The sequence below is a fragment of the Lithobates pipiens genome, unplaced genomic scaffold, assembly GCF_037356315.1.
Source record: "Lithobates pipiens isolate NorthernLeopardFrog02 unplaced genomic scaffold, aLitPip1_a1.2 Scaffold_8, whole genome shotgun sequence".
Lineage (NCBI taxonomy): Eukaryota > Metazoa > Chordata > Amphibia > Anura > Ranidae > Lithobates > Lithobates pipiens.
The window spans coordinates 215,491,219-215,513,722 of NW_027507903.1; the positions used below are offsets into that span (position 1 = coordinate 215,491,219).

The 22,504-nt window shown below is 39.1% G+C and overlaps 1 protein-coding gene across 2 annotated transcripts in view; it reads right to left on the reverse strand.

Annotated features, from left to right (window-relative positions):
- Positions 1-22,504, reverse strand: part of IFRD1 (interferon related developmental regulator 1) — a 40,127-nt gene that overhangs the window by 5,169 nt on the left and 12,454 nt on the right. Inside the window, exons 1-10 of one of the 2 annotated variants that reach the window (XM_077474118.1) lie at positions 15,257-15,372; positions 13,513-13,617; positions 12,894-12,975; positions 12,102-12,226; positions 8,656-8,813; positions 4,786-4,836; positions 4,545-4,708; positions 2,079-2,187; positions 777-911; positions 559-687 (exon numbers count right to left, since the gene is read on the reverse strand). In XM_077474118.1, the coding sequence (XP_077330244.1) occupies positions 559-687; positions 777-911; positions 2,079-2,187; positions 4,545-4,708; positions 4,786-4,836; positions 8,656-8,813; positions 12,102-12,226; positions 12,894-12,975; positions 13,513-13,561 (1,002 nt within the window). In that variant the 5' untranslated portion in view covers positions 13,562-13,617; positions 15,257-15,372. Of the gene's footprint in view, positions 1-558; positions 688-776; positions 912-2,078; positions 2,188-4,544; positions 4,709-4,785; positions 4,837-8,655; positions 8,814-12,101; positions 12,227-12,893; positions 12,976-13,512; positions 13,618-15,256; positions 15,373-22,504 lie in introns of those variants that run through there. The other variant, XM_077474117.1, reaches the window with a different exon arrangement.

The window sequence follows — 22,504 nt, forward strand, 5'->3', positions numbered from 1 at the left end:
GGGCTGTCTAGGTGGCTAAGAGGAGGCGCCCCCCCCCCCCCCAAAAAAAAAAAAAACTACATGCGGCATGTCAGGGGGCGAGGAGTGCTTGAAGCGGAAGTTCCACTTTTGACTGGAACTCCGCTTTATTGTAACTGGTTTTATGGCTAGCTGTAAGGGTGCTGGGAAACACTTTTACATGACCCTGAAACCACTGGGTCATTTTTACTGCTAGCACCAATTGTAAAGTTTGCAAAGAGGCAGTGTTTTTTTAAATGCGCAAGATACCAGAAAGGCAAGTATATTACTTTTCCAGGTGATGCTATACATAAAAGCAATCATGTGGTGACATGTATAAGCATGGCAATCTGGTGTTTAGAAAGGGCTAGTATACAATAGTGCAACAGGCAGCAGCTGTGATGAAGTACCTGCTTTATGTAGCAGTCATTGAAGTTTGAACATGTAGGTGTACATCAAGCTACTTAAATGATAGAAAATTTATACATCCAGAAATAGGACAGCCATCCATTTCCCTTTACAAAGCCAAGATGAAAATTTTTATACAAAATGCCTCCTTACCAGAAGATGAAGCTGCATTCCAGAGCCAAATAGCTCCTTGAACACATCATACGTGAGCCTTTTCACCCAGCAGTCAATGTGCATGCGCTCTCTGCCAAACCGGATCATTTCAGCCTGAAAGTCTCCATCCTGCACAAACAGATTACGATTGTCTTAAGATGGCATCATTTTAATTTGCTTCAATCAGAAGCAAGCAAAACTGAAGACTATTAGTATACCTCAACTGCTCTGAGTACATCCCGGAAAACGGAGCGTTGCTTTCGTCTGTCTACTTTGGCTCTGTATTTATTGCAGTCAGTAGCCAAAGCTTTCAGTGTTTGAGTCAAAGGTTCAAGGTCTTCATAATAAAAATCCTAAGACGGGAAGAAAAAAAATAAATAAAAATTAGTAAGATTACAAACGCTTACTTTTAAGACAGTAAAAAGTGAAGTCAATCTTGTGCATGAAACTAAATGTATTCCCATGCTGTAGGGGTCAAGGCTCTGAGCACAGCCAATGAGATGGGGGGGGGAATCAACCCTAGCCAACAGACTACAACTGTTTGCTTAATGTAAAATTTGACTACCACTGTTGAAACCATTCTAAAAAGGCTTGCTGCATGCCTGTTGTGCGGAAGCACTGTTTTTAATACATGAGTCACTGAGCAACAGGTATGCAGACATAAATAAGCAGAGGTTCTTAACAGCATGCTTGCTAAAACAAGAACGTATGCAACAGCCAAGCAGCTAGCATTTTATGAGGTAGGTTTATTTACATAAAACCTTAATACATAGGCTGCCACTGATGAAACTGCATTTTGAGAAATCTACATAACATCCCAACATTTAAAGTCTGACATGAATCAAGCATGTGATTAGGAGTTATTTCACTAGCTGCATGCTGGTTTCAGGGTCAGGGACTTTAGCTAGACAGCCAGGTATCTAGTCCTTTTAGGATATGATCAGCAGTGGCAACCCCCAGTATTTCCCATAAGTTCAAACTGCTTAATGTCAAGTATAAATATTAAACCCCCCCCCCAATAAATTTAACAAATTATACTTTTTGCCAACCATATTTAAAGAAAAAAAACTACACTGAAGGCCTTTCCCATTGGTTGACACCCATCTAAGCCAATACTGATGCGCTCTGGCATTCCAGGGATGGGACATGGTATTAAGCAAAAAGCTGGTCAGGACCCTATAGTACATTTGCTTGTTCAAAAACGTGAACAAAAAAACCCCCACATACACAAACACACTTTACTTGCAAGCACCAACATGCATTATGAACAGAGAAAAAAATAAAAATAAATAAAAACGCATGACTTATTTTGCCATGGCAGGTTCTTTACAGGTCTACACAATTTACCTAAACAGGTAATGCAAGAGCAATTGGGTTCATAAAACTTTACAGTCACTCAATAAAGCCCATGTGGTTTTTCGATACCAATTTCATGCAATATCCATTTTGTGGGTGTAAACACTCAAACCCTGAAAACCTCTCCATAACTACATTCTATATGTGCATAAAAGTGCACTTACTGCATCCGCTTCTCGTGCAATTTCAAACAGAACAGCCATTGTTTCCCCAGCTGTAATTCTCATGTTGACATCCTCACAGGAAAGCAGTCGTGGAAGTTTGGGTAGATGTCTGTAGGAGCCCCAAACAAAGGTAGAAAGTAACAAATTTGCATTTCAAAACATCATAAGTAAAGATTTTCAGCAAGGCATCTCTAAAAAGTGATTCCAAGCAGCAAAATTAAACCATTTGTTCAAAGTGATAAATCCTTGGTAATTTGTGAAAAGGACAACAGCAATGACCATTAAAGGTTAAATGTCCACATGTAGGAGTCCACAGTCTGGCCTGATGGGCAGGAAGTAGCGTGAAGGCACGATGGCTCCCACTCGACTAGACTATGCCTTGTTGGACTGGAGCGACAAACATCACTTCCGCCCAGCGGCCTTGAAGGGACAATTTATTTTATTGCTTTTAGCGTAAATGTGAGATCTGAAGTCTTTTAGATCCCCCAGATCTCACATTAAAGAGGACCGGTCATGCTTTTTTCTAGAGGTTGACCGATATATCGGCCGGCCGATATTTGCCGTTTTTTAAATAATCGGCATCGGCCGATTGTGCTGATAAAAAGACGATTTAGAACTACAGGGGACTTTGAAATGACTTCCGTAAGAGAAGTCAGTGTAAGTTGCCATAGAAATGTCTTCCTCCTCTCTGGGCAGGCTGCCAAGAAAAGAACAGAAAGATACAATGTTTACACTTGAATGAATGAACTCATCTCTGTGTGTAGAAGTTCTCAGTTTAACCATTTAAAGACTAAATCTTTTCTGACACTTGTTGCTTACAAGTAAAAATCCTGTATTTTCTGCCAGAAAATCACTTAGACCCCCCAAAAATTATATATATTTTTTTAGCAGAGATCCTAGGGAATAAAATAGCAGTTGTTGCAATATTTTATGTCACACGGCATTTGCACAGAGGTCTTTCAAATGCATTTTTTTGGGGAAAAAAATACACTATTTAAAAAATAAAAATAAAATAAAAACAGTAAAGTTAGCCCATTTTTTTTCTTCGTCCAAAAGTTTTGACTACCTGTTTTTATTTAATATATATAGTTTTTTTTTAAATCTAAATCATACATACAAGTAAACTGATTGGAGGTTTGTTTTGTTTAATAAATGTTTAAATGTAAGAAATTTTCTGTATCACTTATGAAGACTGCTTTCACACTGGAGCGGGCAGGCGTTGATGGTAAAACGCAAGTTTTAGCGGCTCTTTATCATTTTAGCGGTGCTATTTGGCTGCTAGTGGGGCACATATAACCCAGCTAGCGGCCAAGGAAGAGGTTAAATGCGCCCATGAAGCACTGCTGCCAAATCGCATTGCATGCGCTTCGGCAGTGGTGCCCATTCATATCAATGGGCAGGAGTGGTGGAGGAGCGGTATACACCACTCCAAACGTGCTGCTTGCAGGACTTTTTTGTAAGATCCTGCCAGCGCATCGCCTCAGTGTGAAAGCACTCTGTCTTTCACACTGACTGCAGGGGAGCCATTTTGCAGGCACTTTACAGGTGCTATTTTTAGCCCAAAAGCGCCTGAAAAACGCCCCAGTGGGAAAGGTGTGTTAGATCAAGGGGGATTAAAAAAAAATAATAATAAATAAAAAAGGAAATAAATAAATAAAATCGGCCCAAAAAAATCTGCATCATATATCGGCTATCGGCCGCCATGATTTCTAAATATCGGCATCGGCCAGAGAAAAACCCATATCGGCCGACCTCTACTTTTTTCTATTACACTGGATGTTTACATTCCTTGTAATAGGAATAAACGTGATCCAAACATTATTAGTTTTTATTTTTTAAAGGGACAGTTTAAAAATACATTTTTTTAACAGGCTCTCAGTTCTCATGCACAGAAGCAAACGCATACGCAATCGTGCCCCCATATATAAACTATTCAAACCACACATGTGAGGCATCGCCATGATCATCAGAGCAATAATTGGAGCAAAAGACCTCCAACTCAAAACTGGTAACCTGTAGAAATTTTTAAAAGTCACCTTAAGGGTCAAAGTTAGCTGCCATTCCAAGCGGGGGCGCAATTTTGAAGCATGACATGTTGGGTATCAATTTACTCAGTGTAACATTACCTTTTACAATATCGAGAAAAAAAAAAAAAAAAAAAAAAGTGGGCCAACTTTACTGAAACTTTTGTTTAATTAAAAATAAGTGTATTTTCCCAAAAATTTGGAAGGCCGCTGCGCAAACACGGCGCGACAAAGTATTGCAACGACCACCATTTTATGCTCTGGAGCAGGCAACCACAGCCCTCCAGCTGTTTGAAACTACAAGTCCCATGAGAAATTGCAAGACCCTGACAATCTCCCAGTAAAAAAAACGATTTTAACTTGTAAACACAAAGCATAAAAAATAGGATTGGTCCTAAAGTGATTAAATTCAAAATTCACATTTCCAACCAGGGTAGCTTACACATCTATTTTCTTCTTTGCTTCACTTGTATGACAAATGGTTAGCAGAAGGGTCCATGATTGGAGAGCTTGGATATGAAGTGCTGAACAGCCATCAGCCCCACCTTCAGATCGATACTGCTTAGAGAAGATGTTTTCCAAACACTCCATTGTTCCATACAAGTCCTAGTCAATAAAAATACTTTAAGCATGGAACATTTTTAAACACACACACACAATTTTTAGTCAGCTTAAAAAATTACCTCAATGTCATCAGCAGCAATAAAGCAGCAGAGGCCCAAGTATGTAGCACACTGTTGAGAAACAAAAAAAATAAAAAAATAACTGAACCAATGGTAACAAAAATAGCAGAATCCTAAAGTGAGGAAGGAGTTAAAGTGATTGTAAAGTATTTTTATAGTCAACATCAAGGTTTTGCACCGATCAGCCTGGATCCTCTCTAGTTGAGTGCCCCCACAGCAAGCAGCTTACAATGGGGGCATAAAAGCCACATCTCCCCATGTCCATTCAGACACTGAGCCGCAGCCCAGCCCCCTTTCACTCATTGACTGACAGTTGTGGGAGCCAAAGGCACAAGCTGCTGTCTCAGCCAATGAGGGGGAGTGCTGGGCAGCTGAGACACTCCTGCAAAGTTGCTGGATTTAGAGGGACCTCAGATAAGTATTGGGGGGGCTGCTGCACACAGAAGGCTTTATCTTGATGCATAGAATGCATTAAGACAAAAAGCCTTCTGCCTTTACAATCACTTTAAAGTCAACTAAGGGGTGATCAAAGGTAAAATAGAAATGCATGTTAAACAATGGATGTCATAGGAAGATCAAAATGTCACACCTTCAGTTTTTTTATTTTTGTGTTTTGCAGTGTACACCCAGAGCTGAGAAGTGATTAAAAATCATGGGCCGTGGCCTTTCTGAAGCAGGGCATGCTTCATGGGAGCTGGAGAGGAGTGTTCTTTCATGATAAAATGTTTGAGTGCACAGTAACCTTCACAAACCCTACATAGGCATTACATTGCACAAATTAGTTAAAGCACTAGTCTGTACAGTGCAAACAAACTGATGCTAAGTAAGGCTACTGAAAAATATGTTGGCTTGTATGCTCATCCTTATCTTTATGGATGAACCACCATTTGAGGTTCAACGAGCGGCACAAAAAAAAAAAAAAAAAAAAAAACAGTACTTGAAAAACACAGAAATCAGGAGAATACATTCTAAAACAGTGGTTTCTCAACTCCTGTCCTCAGGACCCACCAACAGGCCAGATTTTAAGTATTACCTTGGGGAGATGCAGACTAGAATACTGCAATCACTGAACAGAAAATGATATCACCTGTGATGGATTTCTGTTATCTTGCAAACCTGGCCTGTTAGTGGGCTAATGCAGGAGGTGTTACCGGCCAAATCAGTGGAAATAAAAAAAAATAAAAAATGCAGCCACTACATCCGATTAGGAAGGTGCAATATAGGGCTGCAACTAGCGATTTTCATAATCGATTTGATGGCCGATTGTTTCGATTAATAACCTTAAAGTGGTGTATTTTGGGTTAAGGTATCCCCGCGCTGTCGTCAAGGGCCTAAACTATTTAAAAGGATAGGTTGCAGCAAACTACCGACAGGGGTATGAACCCTAACCCCCAGATAATAAAAATGAAAATCAAACAGATGGTGTTGCGCTACCTGAACTAGATATAAATATAAAGAGCCTAATACTGGAAGAAATAAAATCTAGCTATAAATCAACTAGCCTATCTTAAATAGAAATTAAGGTGCCTTGTGCTATAGAGGAACCAGTGTATTATAAAACTTAAATTCCAGGAATCATGTGTTTATATATCAACATAAGTAACTAAGTAAAAGGGAAAAATATTCCATAAAGTGCAAATGTCTTATGTTAAAACGTGCAATTCATAGTGCATGATTACAAAAAATTGGTAAAATACAGTCTTTAGTGAAATTAAATAAAGTGACAGTGATAATTAGTTCCGTAATCTTCTTAATAAAATAATTTTTTTTATTTTTTTTTTTTTTTTTTTATTAAATATGTATATAAGACAGTCTATATATAAGCTGAAATAGGTGCTCAGTGACTTGTTCAGTGCTTCTCAAAAAGAAAAACAGGTGCCAGCAATCGTGTTGTAATTTCTGTGTCTCCAGTATACACGGCACTAGGTAAAATGGCCCCTTACCTTACTGCTGTAAGGTAAACAGCAAATCAAGCAGCAAAAACAAGGGTCCAGGGATTCTATCCCAATTCCTAGCAGGTGGATATTGGTCCCCTCAGGTAGGTATTTTTCCTCTCAGATAGTTTCCATATAGATCTTTGGCTTCAGTATAACTCCCAGAGGTCTCATAGGAAAGATAGAGGTACACTCGGATGGTGAAGTACGTTCGTAAATTTTATTATAACGATATATAAAAAGAGGTACTCACAAACATACGATAAAATACAGCTTTAAAAACGGACGAGCATTCCGCTCGTGTATGCGAACGTCACTTCCGGTATCCTCGTTCCGACGCGTATCGTCACTAGTCACGTGACTTCATCAGGGAAGTCACGTGACTAGTGACGATACGCGTCGGAACGAGGATACCGGAAGTGACGTTCGCATACACGAGCGGAATGCTCGTCCGTTTTTAAAGCTGTATTTTATCGTATGTTTGTGAGTACCTCTTTTTATATATCGTTATAATAAAATTTACGAACGTACTTCACCATCCGAGTGTACCTCTATCTTTCCTATGAGACCTCTGGGAGTTATACTGAAGCCAAAGATCTATATGGAAACTATCTGAGAGGAAAAATACCTACCTGAGGGGACCAATATCCACCTGCTAGGAATTGGGATAGAATCCCTGGACCCTTGTTTTTGCTGCTTGATTTGCTGTTTACCTTACAGCAGTAAGGTAAGGGGCCATTTTACCTAGTGCCGTGTATACTGGAGACACAGAAATTACAACACGATTGCTGGCACCTGTTTTTCTTTTTGAGAAGCACTGAACAAGTCACTGAGCACCTATTTCAGCTTATATATAGACTGTCTTATATACATATTTAATAAAAAAAAAAAAAAAATTATTTTATTAAGAAGATTACAGAACTAATTATCACTGTCACTTTAATTTCACTAAAGACTGTATTTTACCAACTTAAAGTGGTGTATAATTCAGTTAAATAAATATGCAAAGTAAAAAAAAAAAAAAGCCAATTTATTCTTAAATATCTATGCAGTGGTAAATATAAATATCTATATGGTTAGAGCAAAATCTCTAAACCTCTGAGGACAGAAGAGATATACTGTATATACTATTAGAGGTTGAATCTGGTAAATATCAGACTCAGATTAAAAAAGTTAGACTGTTTGCAGGTTTTCAAACAGAACTATAATATATTATATGCTGGCCATACAAAAACAATGTCTTTCAAAAAAAAAAAAAAAAAAGAAAAAAAAAAAAGGAATTAAGAACGTTCGTTAGATTTTCAAATTGTTAGTGGGGTCAAATCGACATTCATTTCCAACCAGTGACAGGAAAAAGAAATTGAAAACCACATACACGGTCTGAAAATTCCTTTTGACCAAGCAGTTCTTTCAGAAATTACATTCATTTTAAAACAGAATGTTAGAAGCAAGTGAAAATTTCAAACATTCTTTCAGAGAATGTACAAAGATTTCATATGAATATTCTCATCTGAAAATTGATCCATGTGGCCAGCATAAGGCTCGGTACACACCTATGCAATTTGCTTTTGATCGGTTTCTACACTGCGTTTTGCTGTGTGTTAAATACAGTATAAAGTGCCCAAATAGCAAGGTAAAGAAAACTTCTACCTTTAGAACCACTCACTTCCTGCCCAGGACTACATGTTCCATAAGACATTGCTCCTCACACATTCACAAGTTCAGGCACTTACTGACATATGGATGATGTACTGAGCTATGTGTGCTGCACTGCATTTCCTGATATGTTAATGCATCTGTATGCAGACCAACTAATCGATTACGAACACAGTAATAGTTTAGTGATCGATTAGTTGTTTCAGCCCCAGTGCAATACATTACATATTTGGTTACTACCAGTTATTACCACTTTAAATGTGTATAAATCTGTACTTACAGCTTGACGTGCCTGGATACTTGCACCTCTGTCACAAATAATAGTCTTTAGAATTGGAGACAAGGTTTTGAACACCTCTTCACTTTCATTGCCAGAGCCAAGCTGGCAGCAAAGAAGGCAGGCTAGAGCTGCTGCTATACGTTGCTCTTCACCTTTTCCTAAAAAAAAAAAAAAAAAAAGTCAGGATCAGCACATCACAATGCAGAGAAAATAAACACCATTCAAATCACACATTGCACTGCATCAGCAAGGTCCAACTCTCCTACAGCCCCCATCCCCATTATCAGAGGGGTGTTTAAAAAAAACCTCTATACTCTGATGGAATCAGTCTGCGCCATAGATTTGGGCTACTCCACATTCCTCAACTTGCTGAAAGGCATAAGCCGGGAAGGGCACTTTAATGTAAGCAAGCACTCTATTTTGGAGCATAGGAGGATGCCCACATCCCCAATACAAGTTACAGGGAAGAAAAAAAATAAAAAATAAAAAATGCAAACACACACACTTTGGACTTTTAAAGGGCACATGAACTCCAAAAAGGTGAGGTACTGGTAATGTAATATATAAAAATCAATTTATTGGAGAAAGTTAAACACCGAAAGTTAAAAAATGGTGACTAATAGTACAGATGTGGTTGCAGTGAATATACACAGATAACATAGCAAATAACCAATGCTCTGTTGGTGGAACACATACAGAGTGATACCAGAGTGGCATATTCTGTTATATTTTGTTACATTTTATTAAATAATTTTAATACACCATTTGGTTCAGAATTTACAGCACTGACAATACAAGTTTTCTTTGCATTTAAAATACATGCACAACTGTCCAGCATTTACTGGTATAAATGGGTGCAGTAGTAAAATACAGTCTCACAAGTGTGTGTACACTAGAGCTGCAACTAACGATTAATTTGGCTGTCGACTAATCTATCGATTATTTCTTTGATTAGTCAACGACTATCCGATTATTTTTTTTATTTTTATTTTTTAATGAATCTAGTGGTTTTTTTTTTGATTAGCTAATTAATCCTTTGGATAACCTTGAGAGTATTGCATGGCAGAGTATTGGCGGGCATGGCAGGGCAGAGTATTGGCGGGCATGGCAGGGCAGAGTATTGGCGGGCATGGCAGGGCAGAGTATTGGCGGGCATGGCAGGGCAGAGTATTGGCGGGCATGGCAGGGCAGAGTATTGGCGGGCATGGCAGGGCAGAGTATTGGCGGGCATGGCAGGGCATTGGCAGGCTTTGCAGGGGAGGGCAGGGCATTGCAGGGCAGAGCAGAGTATAGTATAGTATTGCAGGGCAGAGTATTGCATTGGCAGGGTATGGAGGGATGGCTGCATCCATCCGACCTCTCCCCTCCGCTGCACAGGTCAGTACAGAGAGGGGAGAGAGAAACCGGCGTCATGTCATGACGCCGGTTTACAAGTGATCGCTCCATCGGAGCGATCACATTGTAAACGCCTGGGTGTAGAAAGATGGCCGCCGCTTCGGAGCTAGGCCGAAGCCGCGGCCTCTCCTAAGGCCGAGACCGCGGATCGCAGCATTTGCGCACGGATCGGTGACAATCCGTTGCACCCCTAGGGACGGCGGCACGGAGGGGGAGAAGAGAGGGGGACGGCGGCACGGAGGGGGAGAAGAGAGGGGGACGGCGGCACGGAGGGGAGCAGTAAATGCTAAGCACTGCCCCCACTGACGCATCGACGCCCTGCACGCACGTCGACGTATTTTCTTAGTCGACGTAGTCGATTGCGTCGTGGCAGCTCTAGTGTACACCCCTCACATTTTTGTAAATATTTTGTTATATCTTTACATTTGACAAGTGAAGAAATTGCACTTTGCTACAATGTAATGTAGTGAGTGTACACAGCTTTTATAACAGTAAATCTGCTGTCCCCTCAAAACACAGCCATTAATGTCTAAACCGCTGGCAACAAAAGGGAGTACACCCCTAAGTGAAAATGTCCAAATTGGGCCCAATTAGCCATTTTCCCTCCCTGGTGTCATGTAACTTGTTAGCGTTACAAGCTTTCGGGTGTAAATGGGGAGAAGGTGTTTTAAATGTGGTGTCACTCATATTGGTCACTGGAAGATCATGGTACCTCAAACTGGACAAAAAAAAAAAAAAATTGTTGCTCTACATAAAGATGGCCTAGGCTATAAGATTGCCAAGACCCTGAAACTGAGCTGCATGGTGGCCAAGACCATACGGGAGTTTAACCAGCAGGTGGAGAAGCGCAAGGTCTCCAATGTTCACCAGCTCCGTAATGTCATGGAGGAGTGGAAGAGGACTCCAGTGGCAACCTATGAAGCTCTGGTGAACTCCATGCCCAAGAGGGTTAAGGCAGTGCTGCAAAATGGTGGCCACACAAAATAGACACTTTGGGCCCAATTTGGACATTTTTACTTAGAGGTGTACTCATTGCCAGCAGTTTAGACATTAATGGCTGCAGGTAGAGTTATTTTGAGGGGACAGCAAATTTACAGTTATACAAGCTGTACACTCACTACTTTACATTGCAGCAGTGTCATTTCTTCAGTGTTGTCACATGAAACGATACAATAAAAGATTTACAAAAACGTGAGGGATGTACTCACTTGTGAGATACTGCAAGTGCCGCATTACTAGTACCGCTTATACCAATTAGCAAGAAGTGCTATAACATACAGTGCAAACAAATGCCATGGTGTAACCCAAATACACATGCATATGTGCAATTTACATACACACATTTATTTAATATATATATTATTATATATATATATATATATATATATATATATATATATATATATATATATATATATATATATATATTCCACCAATGTTAACTAAATTCTCCTCAGTGATCGCTGCATACCATTCATGTGCAATATATGCCCTCACATCTGGTAATTTACCCATGTATTACACATCAATTAGCAGCATGTGCCCTTTAAGGGAATGAATTCTCCAGTTTTCCTTCAAATTATTTGTAGTCATCCAATAGTGAGGCAGTGCAGCAAGACCATCACCTCAGTGGTTACCATTTGAAATCGTACACTAAAATAAAAAATACACATTTATAGCTGCACAGCACAAATTTACTTATGACCATCATCCCCTTGGTCCTGCCTGTAATTGGACCTGCTCTGGCTAGTGCATTCAATCACTTCATGGTTAACACATCTAACTGGCTTTGTCCTACACTTGGGGTTACAATTCCACCACTTCCTCAGGGGTGTAGTTATTAGGTTACATCACTGCATTTGCACTGTATAGGCGATTACATGTTCATTATAGCACTCACAAATTTGTGTAAGTAAGCTGTAGAAAGTAAAACTGCAGAATTTACCAATGACCATGTGGAGGATTACTTGTATTATTTATTTATTACTTATATACACCAAAAAACCCCAAGAATTACCACTAAGGCTGCATTTATAAAAAATACTACATACCTTTTTTTAGGCAGCGTTCAATACTATCTGTGATTGTTAACCTTCTTTCCAAGATAAAGTCGCATAATATTTTGGATGCCAAAGCATTCTTTAAGCCTTCCAGAGCAGCTTGCCTTGTTTTTGCACTGAAAAATGCAATATTTTGCAGGTAAAAAAAATGTAATTACATACAAGTGAAATTCCTATACAAGTGTATAACACCCTTTTATAGTGTGAACAGTAATATGCCTTTATGTTGAAAGCCAGTTACTTCCCTTCCTCAAAGATATTAAGGCATAATAATCTCAATAATCAAAAAAAAAAAAACAAAAAAAAAAAAACAAATACATCCAATAAAATGGGGGCAGTCAACCTACAGCCAAATGTCCGGCCTGTCAGTGTACATGATAAATTCACATGCATCCAGGTCCAGACATTTTATCCACGGAAAGGCTTGCTTTGGATAAAAAAAAACAATGCGGCTAAGAAGCCGCTCAGCTGTCATTCCAAGCAGTGGGAGGCGATGTCCCCTCAACCTCTCCCACTGGGAGACCCGAGCGAAGCCGGAATCTGCTTCAATCGGATCTAGTAACCCAAAAGCGATCTTAGGACATCACTTCCATTTTATGGAAGACTTTAAGGTGCCAAATTTAAAATTAAAGCATTCAGAACAGCCAAACTCGGTGTATTGAATGCTTTTAAGTGCAAAGTAGGGATTTGGGGTCTAATCGAGAGATTTTAGAGAAGACCATGCTTTTAAATGCCTAAAATCTATTCACTACCAATCAAAACATTAACAAAAATGGTAGATACCTTTTGTCCATTGTAAGTTCAATAAGACCCTTTAATTTGAACTCAAAGTCTTCCTGAGCTGCCATTTCATCAACTTCCGCACCTGTTTGAGATAAATTGTTAAAGTGAACATTCACAGAAGCTTTACAAGATCAAATATGTATATATTAAATATCCCCAGATTAACGTATTCAGCATTTAGCAAATTAACACATTGGAATGCATTTGCAGATTTGTTTAGAATTAGAAAGCCATGAAAAGAAAACCAAGGTGTGTTTCACTTTAAGTTCTTACAAAAGAAATGCAGAACAGTCCGATGCAGTAAGTTTTAAATACTAGTATAAACTAGTCTCTGCATTTCCTTTCTATGCACCCCCTGGACAGCAATATTCCTAATCAGATGCGGTCAAGTCAACCACACTTAGCACTGAATGTATGTGCAGCACAGAAAATATGCCAGAGCACAAAGTGACACCACTATTGTTCAACTATAACAGTAAGTATGGTCATCCTCTCAGCTTTGTATTACAGCAGGGTATGTGGATCATAGCAAAATATAGCAGGTTTAAACTTTTTAGCTTTATGTAAACGCCAGCCAGAGTTAAACACTGAAGACTTGACAATTATTATTACAACTTACCATCCTCTTGATAGCTGGCAGCATCACTAAAACTACTGCACTGGCTCATGGTTTCGAGGGAGGAATCATCGTCACTAAATGGACAAAGATTTTTCTGCCGACCACCTACAATCAAGAATTTCATAAAATTAACCAGATTACCAATGGAAATTGCTCATCCTAATATTTCAGTGAAATTCAAAGACTATTCCACTTGAGAGTCAGAAACAAAGCAATGATGACCAAGTGTGAATAACTCTGGAAAATTCCACATTTTCAGTTTTCCCCCACAACTTGTTCATACAGTGGTGAAGTGGTTAACACTTCAGCCTAGCAGCACTAGGGTTGCCAGTTTGAATCCCAACCACATTATAAATACAGGATTTATATAGCGCTTTGACCTGCTGAGTTAACATTACACCCTGTGCGGGTTTCCTCCAGGCGCTCCGGTTTTCTCCCACACTCCATAGACATGTTGGTGGGCTTCTGTCTAAATTGGTCCCAGTATGGATGTAGGAATGTACAATATACATGTATAGTGCTGTCAATTTATGCATCACTTTACAAGTACCCATTTGTGCTCCTTCCCTGAACCAAGTTCATGTATAGACTTAATGGTGAAGAGCTATTAAAACTGGGGCAGCTGTGCATATAACCAATCAGCTTCCAGGCGGTCGAAGCTTCATTGAACAAGCTGAATTTAGAAGCCGATTGGTTACTATGCACAGATTCACCAAATTCTGTACACCAGGTTTAGTAAATCTTCCCCAGTGTGCAAAGCCTTGTACACACGATCAGATTGTTGGCCAAACAAGTGATTTTTTGGGGATGTGTGCCAGGAACTTGTCTTTGATACTAATGGTACAATTCTCAGCCAACAACGAACGTAGTGACGTACTACTAGGAATTCCAGCTCTTGAGCACCACCCTTTGGGCCTCTTCTGCTAATTTAGTGTTTGGTGAGCAGTGATTCCGAGCATGCACGTTTATACTTTTGACTTTATGGACTTGTGTACCGACCATCAGAAAATCTGGCAGACCGTTGTCCGCCGAAAATTTACTAGCATGCCATCCAACATTTGTTGGCAGAAAGTTGAATTGTCAAAAGGAGCGTACCAACAGTCAGATTTTAGGCCAACAGTCTGTCAGACAATTCCCTGCAAACAATCTGATCGTGTGTACGAGGCTTTAGTCTTCATGAAAGCCTTAATTCTCCTGCAAGCTGAATTCTGTTGCTCAAAATCCCAACAAGTGGAAGTCTTCCCAAAATGTGCACATTTCCAGCACTTCTAGCGCACAAAGACCACCCCTGAAAAACAAAACAAATTTAAGCTGCCAGTTTCACCATATTAAGCAGTTTCAGGTCTCAAAAACCCCAAGATCATCAAGTATGCACTAGAGCTGCATGATTCGGGCCAAAAAGAAAAATCACATTTTTTTTTGCTTGGTATAAAAAGATCACTATTCCCTCACAAAAAAAATAAAAATAAAATAATAGATATATATAGAATGTTTGGGGGTTATATTTTTTTGCTAAAAAAAGTGATTTTAACTTGAAACCACACAGATGTCAGAAAAAGGTTCAGTGTTTAAACTTTTCACTTACACACAAAAAGTCTATTCCATTGACAAATTGTTAAAAAAAAAAAACACACACACACACACACACACACACACACACACACACACATTTACAACTAAATGTAAATAAAAATTTGGTACAATGCAAGATAACCCACATATTGGAACAAATAAAAAAAATTACCATTGATCTTTCCAACGTTCCATTTCTGCCTTCACTTACAGCTTTCCTCCCAACGTCCCTTTATCTACTGCTGCACACCATCAGCTGATTTCTGCATATATGACATCAGCTGTCTGCATCATATCTTTATCATGACAGCAAAAAGGATGAATAAGCACACAGCGATGATTTGCAGAAATGAGGCTATAGCATACAAGGCTTGACAAAATTGCTTTGAATATAGGAGCCAGCTAAAGTCAGCTTTTTTTGTTTGTTTTTTTAAAACCAAAGATCGGACCTGTGCACACAGTTTGTAAACAGGACTGTGCTCTGATTGGCTACAGCCAATCAGCCGGCCATAAATCAATGTCTGGGACCTGCTAGCAAAATCCTGCTGTAGCCAGTGTCATCGTGGATCAGCAGAGAGCACACATGCGCGCCCCTAACCCAGAACAGGCTGGATGATGTACATGTTCATTATCCAGCCTGTTCATGATACCTGCTTGCAGTAAAATGTACTGTAGGTGGACAGGAAGCAGATTATAGGAGGGAGGTTGCGAGAACATACCCTATAAAAGCAAACCCCCAGGAAGACCATCCCTCCCCACCACTGGCAATGACGAGAGGTCAGTCAACAGGGTGGATTCAATTGAAATCACTAGTAAAAAAGGATTGATTTAAATCAACTCAATTAAAATCATAATTTTAAAGAGCAACTTTCATCTGACCCGCTGTTGACTCACCGGCAGTCCTATTCACTTTAATGGGACAGCTGGTGATGCAGCAGTGACAAGGTGAGGGACGTGGCAGCAGGCACTGCCATGATGGTTCTGAAATAACAGGTGCTCTTTAAATGTAAAGACTTAAAATCGTATTCTTGCTGGTAGTTAGAATCCTTGATATTTTTTATATCTTTAACAAAACATTTTTTACAAATGTAAACATTCACCAAATAGGAATTACCTTCTACTGTCCTTGTCATTTCATTAATCTATACCTCATTTATCTATTTAAATCTAAATCCATATATTTTCATTCCTCCATTCTACCCCATCCATTCCAAAAGGGTGGGAATAGAAAAACTTCCCTTCTTTCTTTCATACTGATTTTCTTAGTCTAGGAGCTGTAGGGTGGTAAATTCTGTCCACATCCACCACGTTGTCTTTTTATTCCTTTCAACCTCTATCCTCTCCTCCAGGGCACACATTTCACCCATCTCTATCTCCCATTCTTTTAAGTTAAGGTTTACCCTACTTTTCCACTTCCTAGCTATAATGGTACGTGCCGCCGTTAGAAAGTATTTTAGGATACCCTTTATCTTTTTAACAGATCCTGGGGTCATTGATAAGACCGATGTTAATATGTCGGGTTGTAGTTGTATAGCCGTCATTGCCGTATAAATTTTATATATTTTTTCCCAAAAATTATGGACCCCGGGACAATAGTACCAAATGTGTGACATTTTACCTCTTGCCCCTCTGCAGCTCCAACATAAGTCTTCATTTTCTGGACATCTACACCATCTAGCTAGTATTTTATAGTTCCTCTTGGCATCTACTAGATATCAATAATTTATGCACTACTTCAAATGCTTTATCCCATTTTTCTTTGGGGATATCAATCCCTAGTTCCTCACATTTTTTTTTTTATATAGGTTATCTGCTGTCTGTTATTCTCAGATTTGCTCTTTTAAAAATTTGTTTGAGATCAGTCAAAACGTCTGTTAATTATGTCTCTCATTAAAGAACATTTTTGAAGCTGCCAATATTGTATCCACTTAACCTTATATTCCACACCTAGAGAATCGAGTGGGACTAGTCTATCACATTCTATTGTCTATCAGCCTAGTATCTCCTCTTTGCCATTTTAGAAAAGTCCCTACCTCCATTACTGGTGGAAATTCTGGGTTACAAAAGAGGGGGGGGGGGGGGTGTCATTGGGCCCACACGTTGATCTTTTTCCCTGTCTCAAACCATCCCATACCTTCAATGTCGATGCCACTAAAAAGGGCATCGCAAAATCCGTGACCTCAAGTTTTACCCACTGTTCACAATCTGCATTTTGAAACCAATCCACAATCCTTGTTACAAACACCACTTTTAGATACACCGATATATCTGGGAGGGCCATGCCCCCATCTTTTTTTGGGCGAGTTAGCGTGGCTCCGCTTATTCTGGCAGGCTTTCCAACCCAAACAAAGCTCCCTATTGCTTTTGTAATTGATTCAAATTATTTGCGGGAAATATTGGTATAGTTTGGAATATGTATAAAATCTTAGGCAATATATCCATTTTTATAATATTTATCCTACCCATCCATGAGAAAATCCCCATCATATCGTTGAAGTGTCTATGTTACACGTTATTGGGAGATGATTAAATTCATAAAGTTTATCCAGCTCTCTAGGGATGGATGTTCCCAGATATTTTATTGCATTAACCTGCCATTTAAAGGGAGCAGTTGTTCACAAGTTCTACCATATCATTAGGTAGTGTAATATTCAGTGCCTCCGATTTATTATAGTTTACTTTGAAATTACTCACTTTAGCGAAACAGTTAAATTCGGTAGCGTTACTAATGGATTTGTAATGTATACCAATAGATCGTCAATATATATGGATAATTTATACTCCTTCTCCCCTGCTTTTATTCCCTGTATATCTTTGTTCCGAATTGTTATTGCTAGATGTTCCATAACAAGCACATAATGGAGACAGGGGACATCCTTGCCGAGCTCCATTGGATATAATTATTGGCTCAGATATTTCACCGTTTTCTCGTATTTTGGCTATAGGCTTTTGATATAAAACCATCATTTTTTCCAGAAGCATTGGGCCCACTCCCCATTGTTCCAATGCCTCTTTAAGAAAAAAACATCCCACCCTGTCAAACGCTTTCTCGGCATCTACAGCCAAGAGACAGGATGGGATGGTGTGATTCTGGACATACTCCATAAGTGTCAACATCTTAAGAGTATTATCTCTAGCCCCTCTTCCCTTTACAAATCCCACTTGATCTAAATGTATACAAGCTGGAATTATCGGAGCAAGCCTATTGGCTATGACCTTTGAATAAATTTGAAGATCAATATTTGGCAAAGAAATTGGTCGATAATTTCCAGTTGGTATGGTCCTTTTCAGGTTTTAGTATAAGAAATATATGCCTGCATTCCTTGTGGAACAAAAGGTTGAGAGGCGGATACTGCATTAAACATTTGTTTCATAAATGGAATAGATCTTTAAATTTTTTTTATAAAACCAAGGAGTAAAGCCGCCCAGGCCCAGACCTTTTCCCTCAACACTAATGATTCAATTATCATTTGTATTTCGGTCCTTTATGTATTGACGTACATTTTGTTGAAATGCTTCAGGATCTCTCTGCTAACCTATTTGGTATGTTATACAACCTAGAATAAAAAAGGAAGAAAGGTTTTCAAAATCCCTTTTGGGTCATGTACAGTTTTTACCTTAGCAATCGGTGTTCGATTTATTCATTGGCGTAATGTTTTGGCCAATAATCTACTGGGTTTATTTCCTTGTTGGTAATATAGGGAAAGGGTTTCATCTCTGATCCGTAAAGTTTGCTCATTTAACAGGGTTCTCAGTTCTGTTTTTTTTTGTTATTTCCACCAGTTTCTACTGAGATGGATTTTTTTGTGTTGCTTTTCCAGTTTACTTATATCATTCAAGAGCTGCGTTATTTTATTCCCCTTTATCTTTTTTAATCTCGCCCCATGTTTTATAAACAAGCCCCGTACAATACATTTCAGGGTTTCCCATTGAATAGGAAGAGAGGTAGTATCCTCCGAATGATCTTTCATAAAATTTGTTATTGCTAACCCAATCTCTGTTGTACATACCTCATCAAATAAGTTATTTAACTTCCAAGAACCTCTTACCCTATTCTCGTTAGTAACGGCCATCGTCAAATATATCGGTGCACGATCGGACCATATCGCACTTCCAATTTCAGGAGGAAGAAACCGTAATCATTCCCAATTGGTTTATCAGAAAAGAATCAATTCTATGATATGTTCCATGAACCTTTGCGTGAACGTATAGTCCCTTTCAAGCGTGTGGGCAACCCTCCATATATCAACTAATTGGTATCTAGTCATTTCCTTAAACTTCCTCTTCTCATTATTTCTACATTTTATTGGGGGTGCTGTAGTGTATTTCCTGATCAGGAACAAAATTAAAGTTGCCACCAATTGTTACCCCTTCTGCTTTTTCCATTAGATCCATTAAGAATTGCGTTCTGACTTTAATCTGCTCCTGATTGGGCAATTTTAAGTATATTTTTTACCATAGATGATTACTTTCAGTAAGAGTGCTCTGCCGTCCCTCTTTCTATAAATTTCCATTACTTGATGGGGTATTGCTATAGAGACTCCCCTGGATTTTAAATAGGCAAAGGAATCATGATACCAGGTTGGATAATATCCATTCTGTATATAGGGTATATGGTATAAATGAAAATGAGTCCTGAAAAAAGGACAATACCAACATTTTGTCTATGAAGAGAATACAGAACCTGTGATCTTTGAGGCTGCATTTAGTCCTAATATTACAAGAACATATTTTTACCATATTGGCAGGACTTCAGAAGAGGGGAAGAAAAAATTTAATAAAATAAAAAAGGGAAGTAATATAAAACTTTGAATCAAATACTAACACCCCAACTCTCACTCACCCACTTTTAATCACATTCAAAACACCCTCCCACATCAACCCCTCTCTACCTACTTGACGTTAAGTCTACCCTTACAAGTAAGGTCCCTCACCTGGGGGATTTGAAGGTAACCTCCCTCAGAGAGAGCATGTCCAGGCATCTTTATTATAACATTTCCCCTTAATAGAGCATATACAGGTAAAGAAAGGAAAACACTATAGGGAGGCGAGAAAAAAAAAAATCCCACACAAACACACACACACACACACACCAGTCATGGGGGGGAGAAAGGGAAAGAGGAAAAAGAAAACAAAAAAAAAAAAAAAGCGGAGTTACCAATTTACCTCCTACTTCCCTCCCAGCCTCTGCCATTTAATTCCCAAAACCAGGATGTTTAAAAATCTCCATGGCATATTATATCAAACCAGCCACCCCAAGTGATTTATTGTGAATTAGTGCATTATCTATCATATTAACCAAACGAGTGTTTCCATTTTAATTTATGTGTAGATTAAAGTTTCTTGCATCTACATTTGTAGACATAACCAACATGTGTAATAATCCATTCTAGGGCTGAAACAACTAATAGATTACCATTTTCATAATCGATCGGCCAGTAACATAATGGGGTAAAAAAAATAAAAATAAACTAAAATTAGCCCAAAAGTACCAAAAGAGCAAATAATCACTACTGTAAATATTACAGAAAAAAAAAAATGAACCCCTTAACCACTTCAATACAGGGCACTTATACACCTTCCTGCCCAGACCAATTTTGAGCTTTCAGCACTCTCGCATTTTTAATGACAATTGCGTGGTCATGCTACACTGTACCCAAACTAAATTTTTATCATTTTGTTCCCACAAATAGAGCTTTCTTTTGGTGGTATTTGATAGCCTCTGGGATTTTTATTTTCTGCTAAACAAAAAAAAAATACAGAAAATCTTGAAAAAAAAAACCTCATGTTTTTTGTTTGGTTCAAAACTTTGTAAATAAGTAAGTTTTCTCCTTCACTGATGGGGCTGCAGTGACGGGCACCAATGAAGTGGCATGGATAGGCAGCATGTATGGGCACTGATAGGTGGCATTGTAATTTAAAGTTTTGTATGGATGGATGCCAGTGCCAAACAATGCCCATTGTGGGCACTGATTGGCATCCCTGGTGGTCTAGGGGGCATAACTGGTGCTGGGCATCTCCTGGTGGTCTAGTGTGGGCATCCTCGGGGGGGGGGGGGGGGGGGCTGTGCTGATAATTGATCAGCACAGACCCCCCGTCAGAGGAGCAGCCAATCGGCTCTCCTCTACTCACGTCTGACAGATGCGAGTGAGGAAAAGCCGATCACCGGCTCTTATTTACACTGATCAGCCGTGATTGGACACGGCTGATCACGTGGTAAAGAGTCTCCGTTGGAGACTCTTTACCGAGATCGTAGTTGCAGGGTGTCAGACTGACACCCAGCAACAACGATCGCCGCGATGCGCGCAGCGGCTTAATATCCTGATCACGTCATATGACATCTGGTCAGGATATTACAACCACTTTGCCACCGTCATTTTGCTATATGGCGGGTGGCAAGTGGTTAAAGTAGTGATTATCTGTTTTTTTACTATAAAGGGCTCATTTTAGTCTTTTTAACCCAATTATGTTACTAAAGGTCTTAGACCTGGTTCACACCTATGTGTTTATTGGTTCTTTTTGCAGAACTGCACTACAGTTCATTTACATGGTTTCCTATGGGACACGTTCATATCTGCTTTTTTTCATGCGCTGCGTATTTGTAAAGGGTCAGGGACTTTATGCCAAACAGTGCTTCTTTGGTTCAATATACTTCAATGGAGAAGCTGCATGAAAGCATGTTATGCGTTTTTGAAGCAATTTGTGTTTTTTAATCTGCCCAAAAAAATGCAAATTGCAGTAAAATCACGTGCAGAAATCAAAAACGCACAGCAAAAAGCACTGCAGAAACAGATCAAAAGCAAACTGCATAGGCGTGTACCGAGCCTTATGCTGGCTACACGGATCAATTTTCAGAGGAGAATATTCAGACAAAAAATCGTTTGTACATTCGCTGAATGAAAGAATTGTTTGTTTAATATAATTTCTGAATGAAAACCACATACATGGTCTGAAAATTCCCTTGACCAAGCATTTTTCAAAAAAATCAAAAAAAAAAAAAATCAATGGAGTACCTTCAAACTCAATTTCTTTGTTGCCATGCGGCTACCATAATACTTTGCTTTACATGGAAAAAGTGTATCCTACAGATCACATCTGTTTCATTGGTCTATCTTTAAATCCCTGTGCTCTATGTGCATCTATTTCGGTTATACCGGGTCGCTTTAATACCATATTAAATATTTCCTTTAATACGCTTTTCAACCCTTCTGGTCCTTTTGCTTCTGGCAAATCTCTAATATATTTGGTCTGCTTCTATTTTCCAAATTGTCAGCGATATTCATCAGGTGGTTTATGTAGCCATCAGATTCTTGATTTTTTTTTTTCCTCCAGCAACGAGAGCTTTTGATTTATGTCCGCCAGCTTAGAATCTATACCATCAACCTTATTTTGCGTATCCGCTTCCGACGTTTTCAATGTC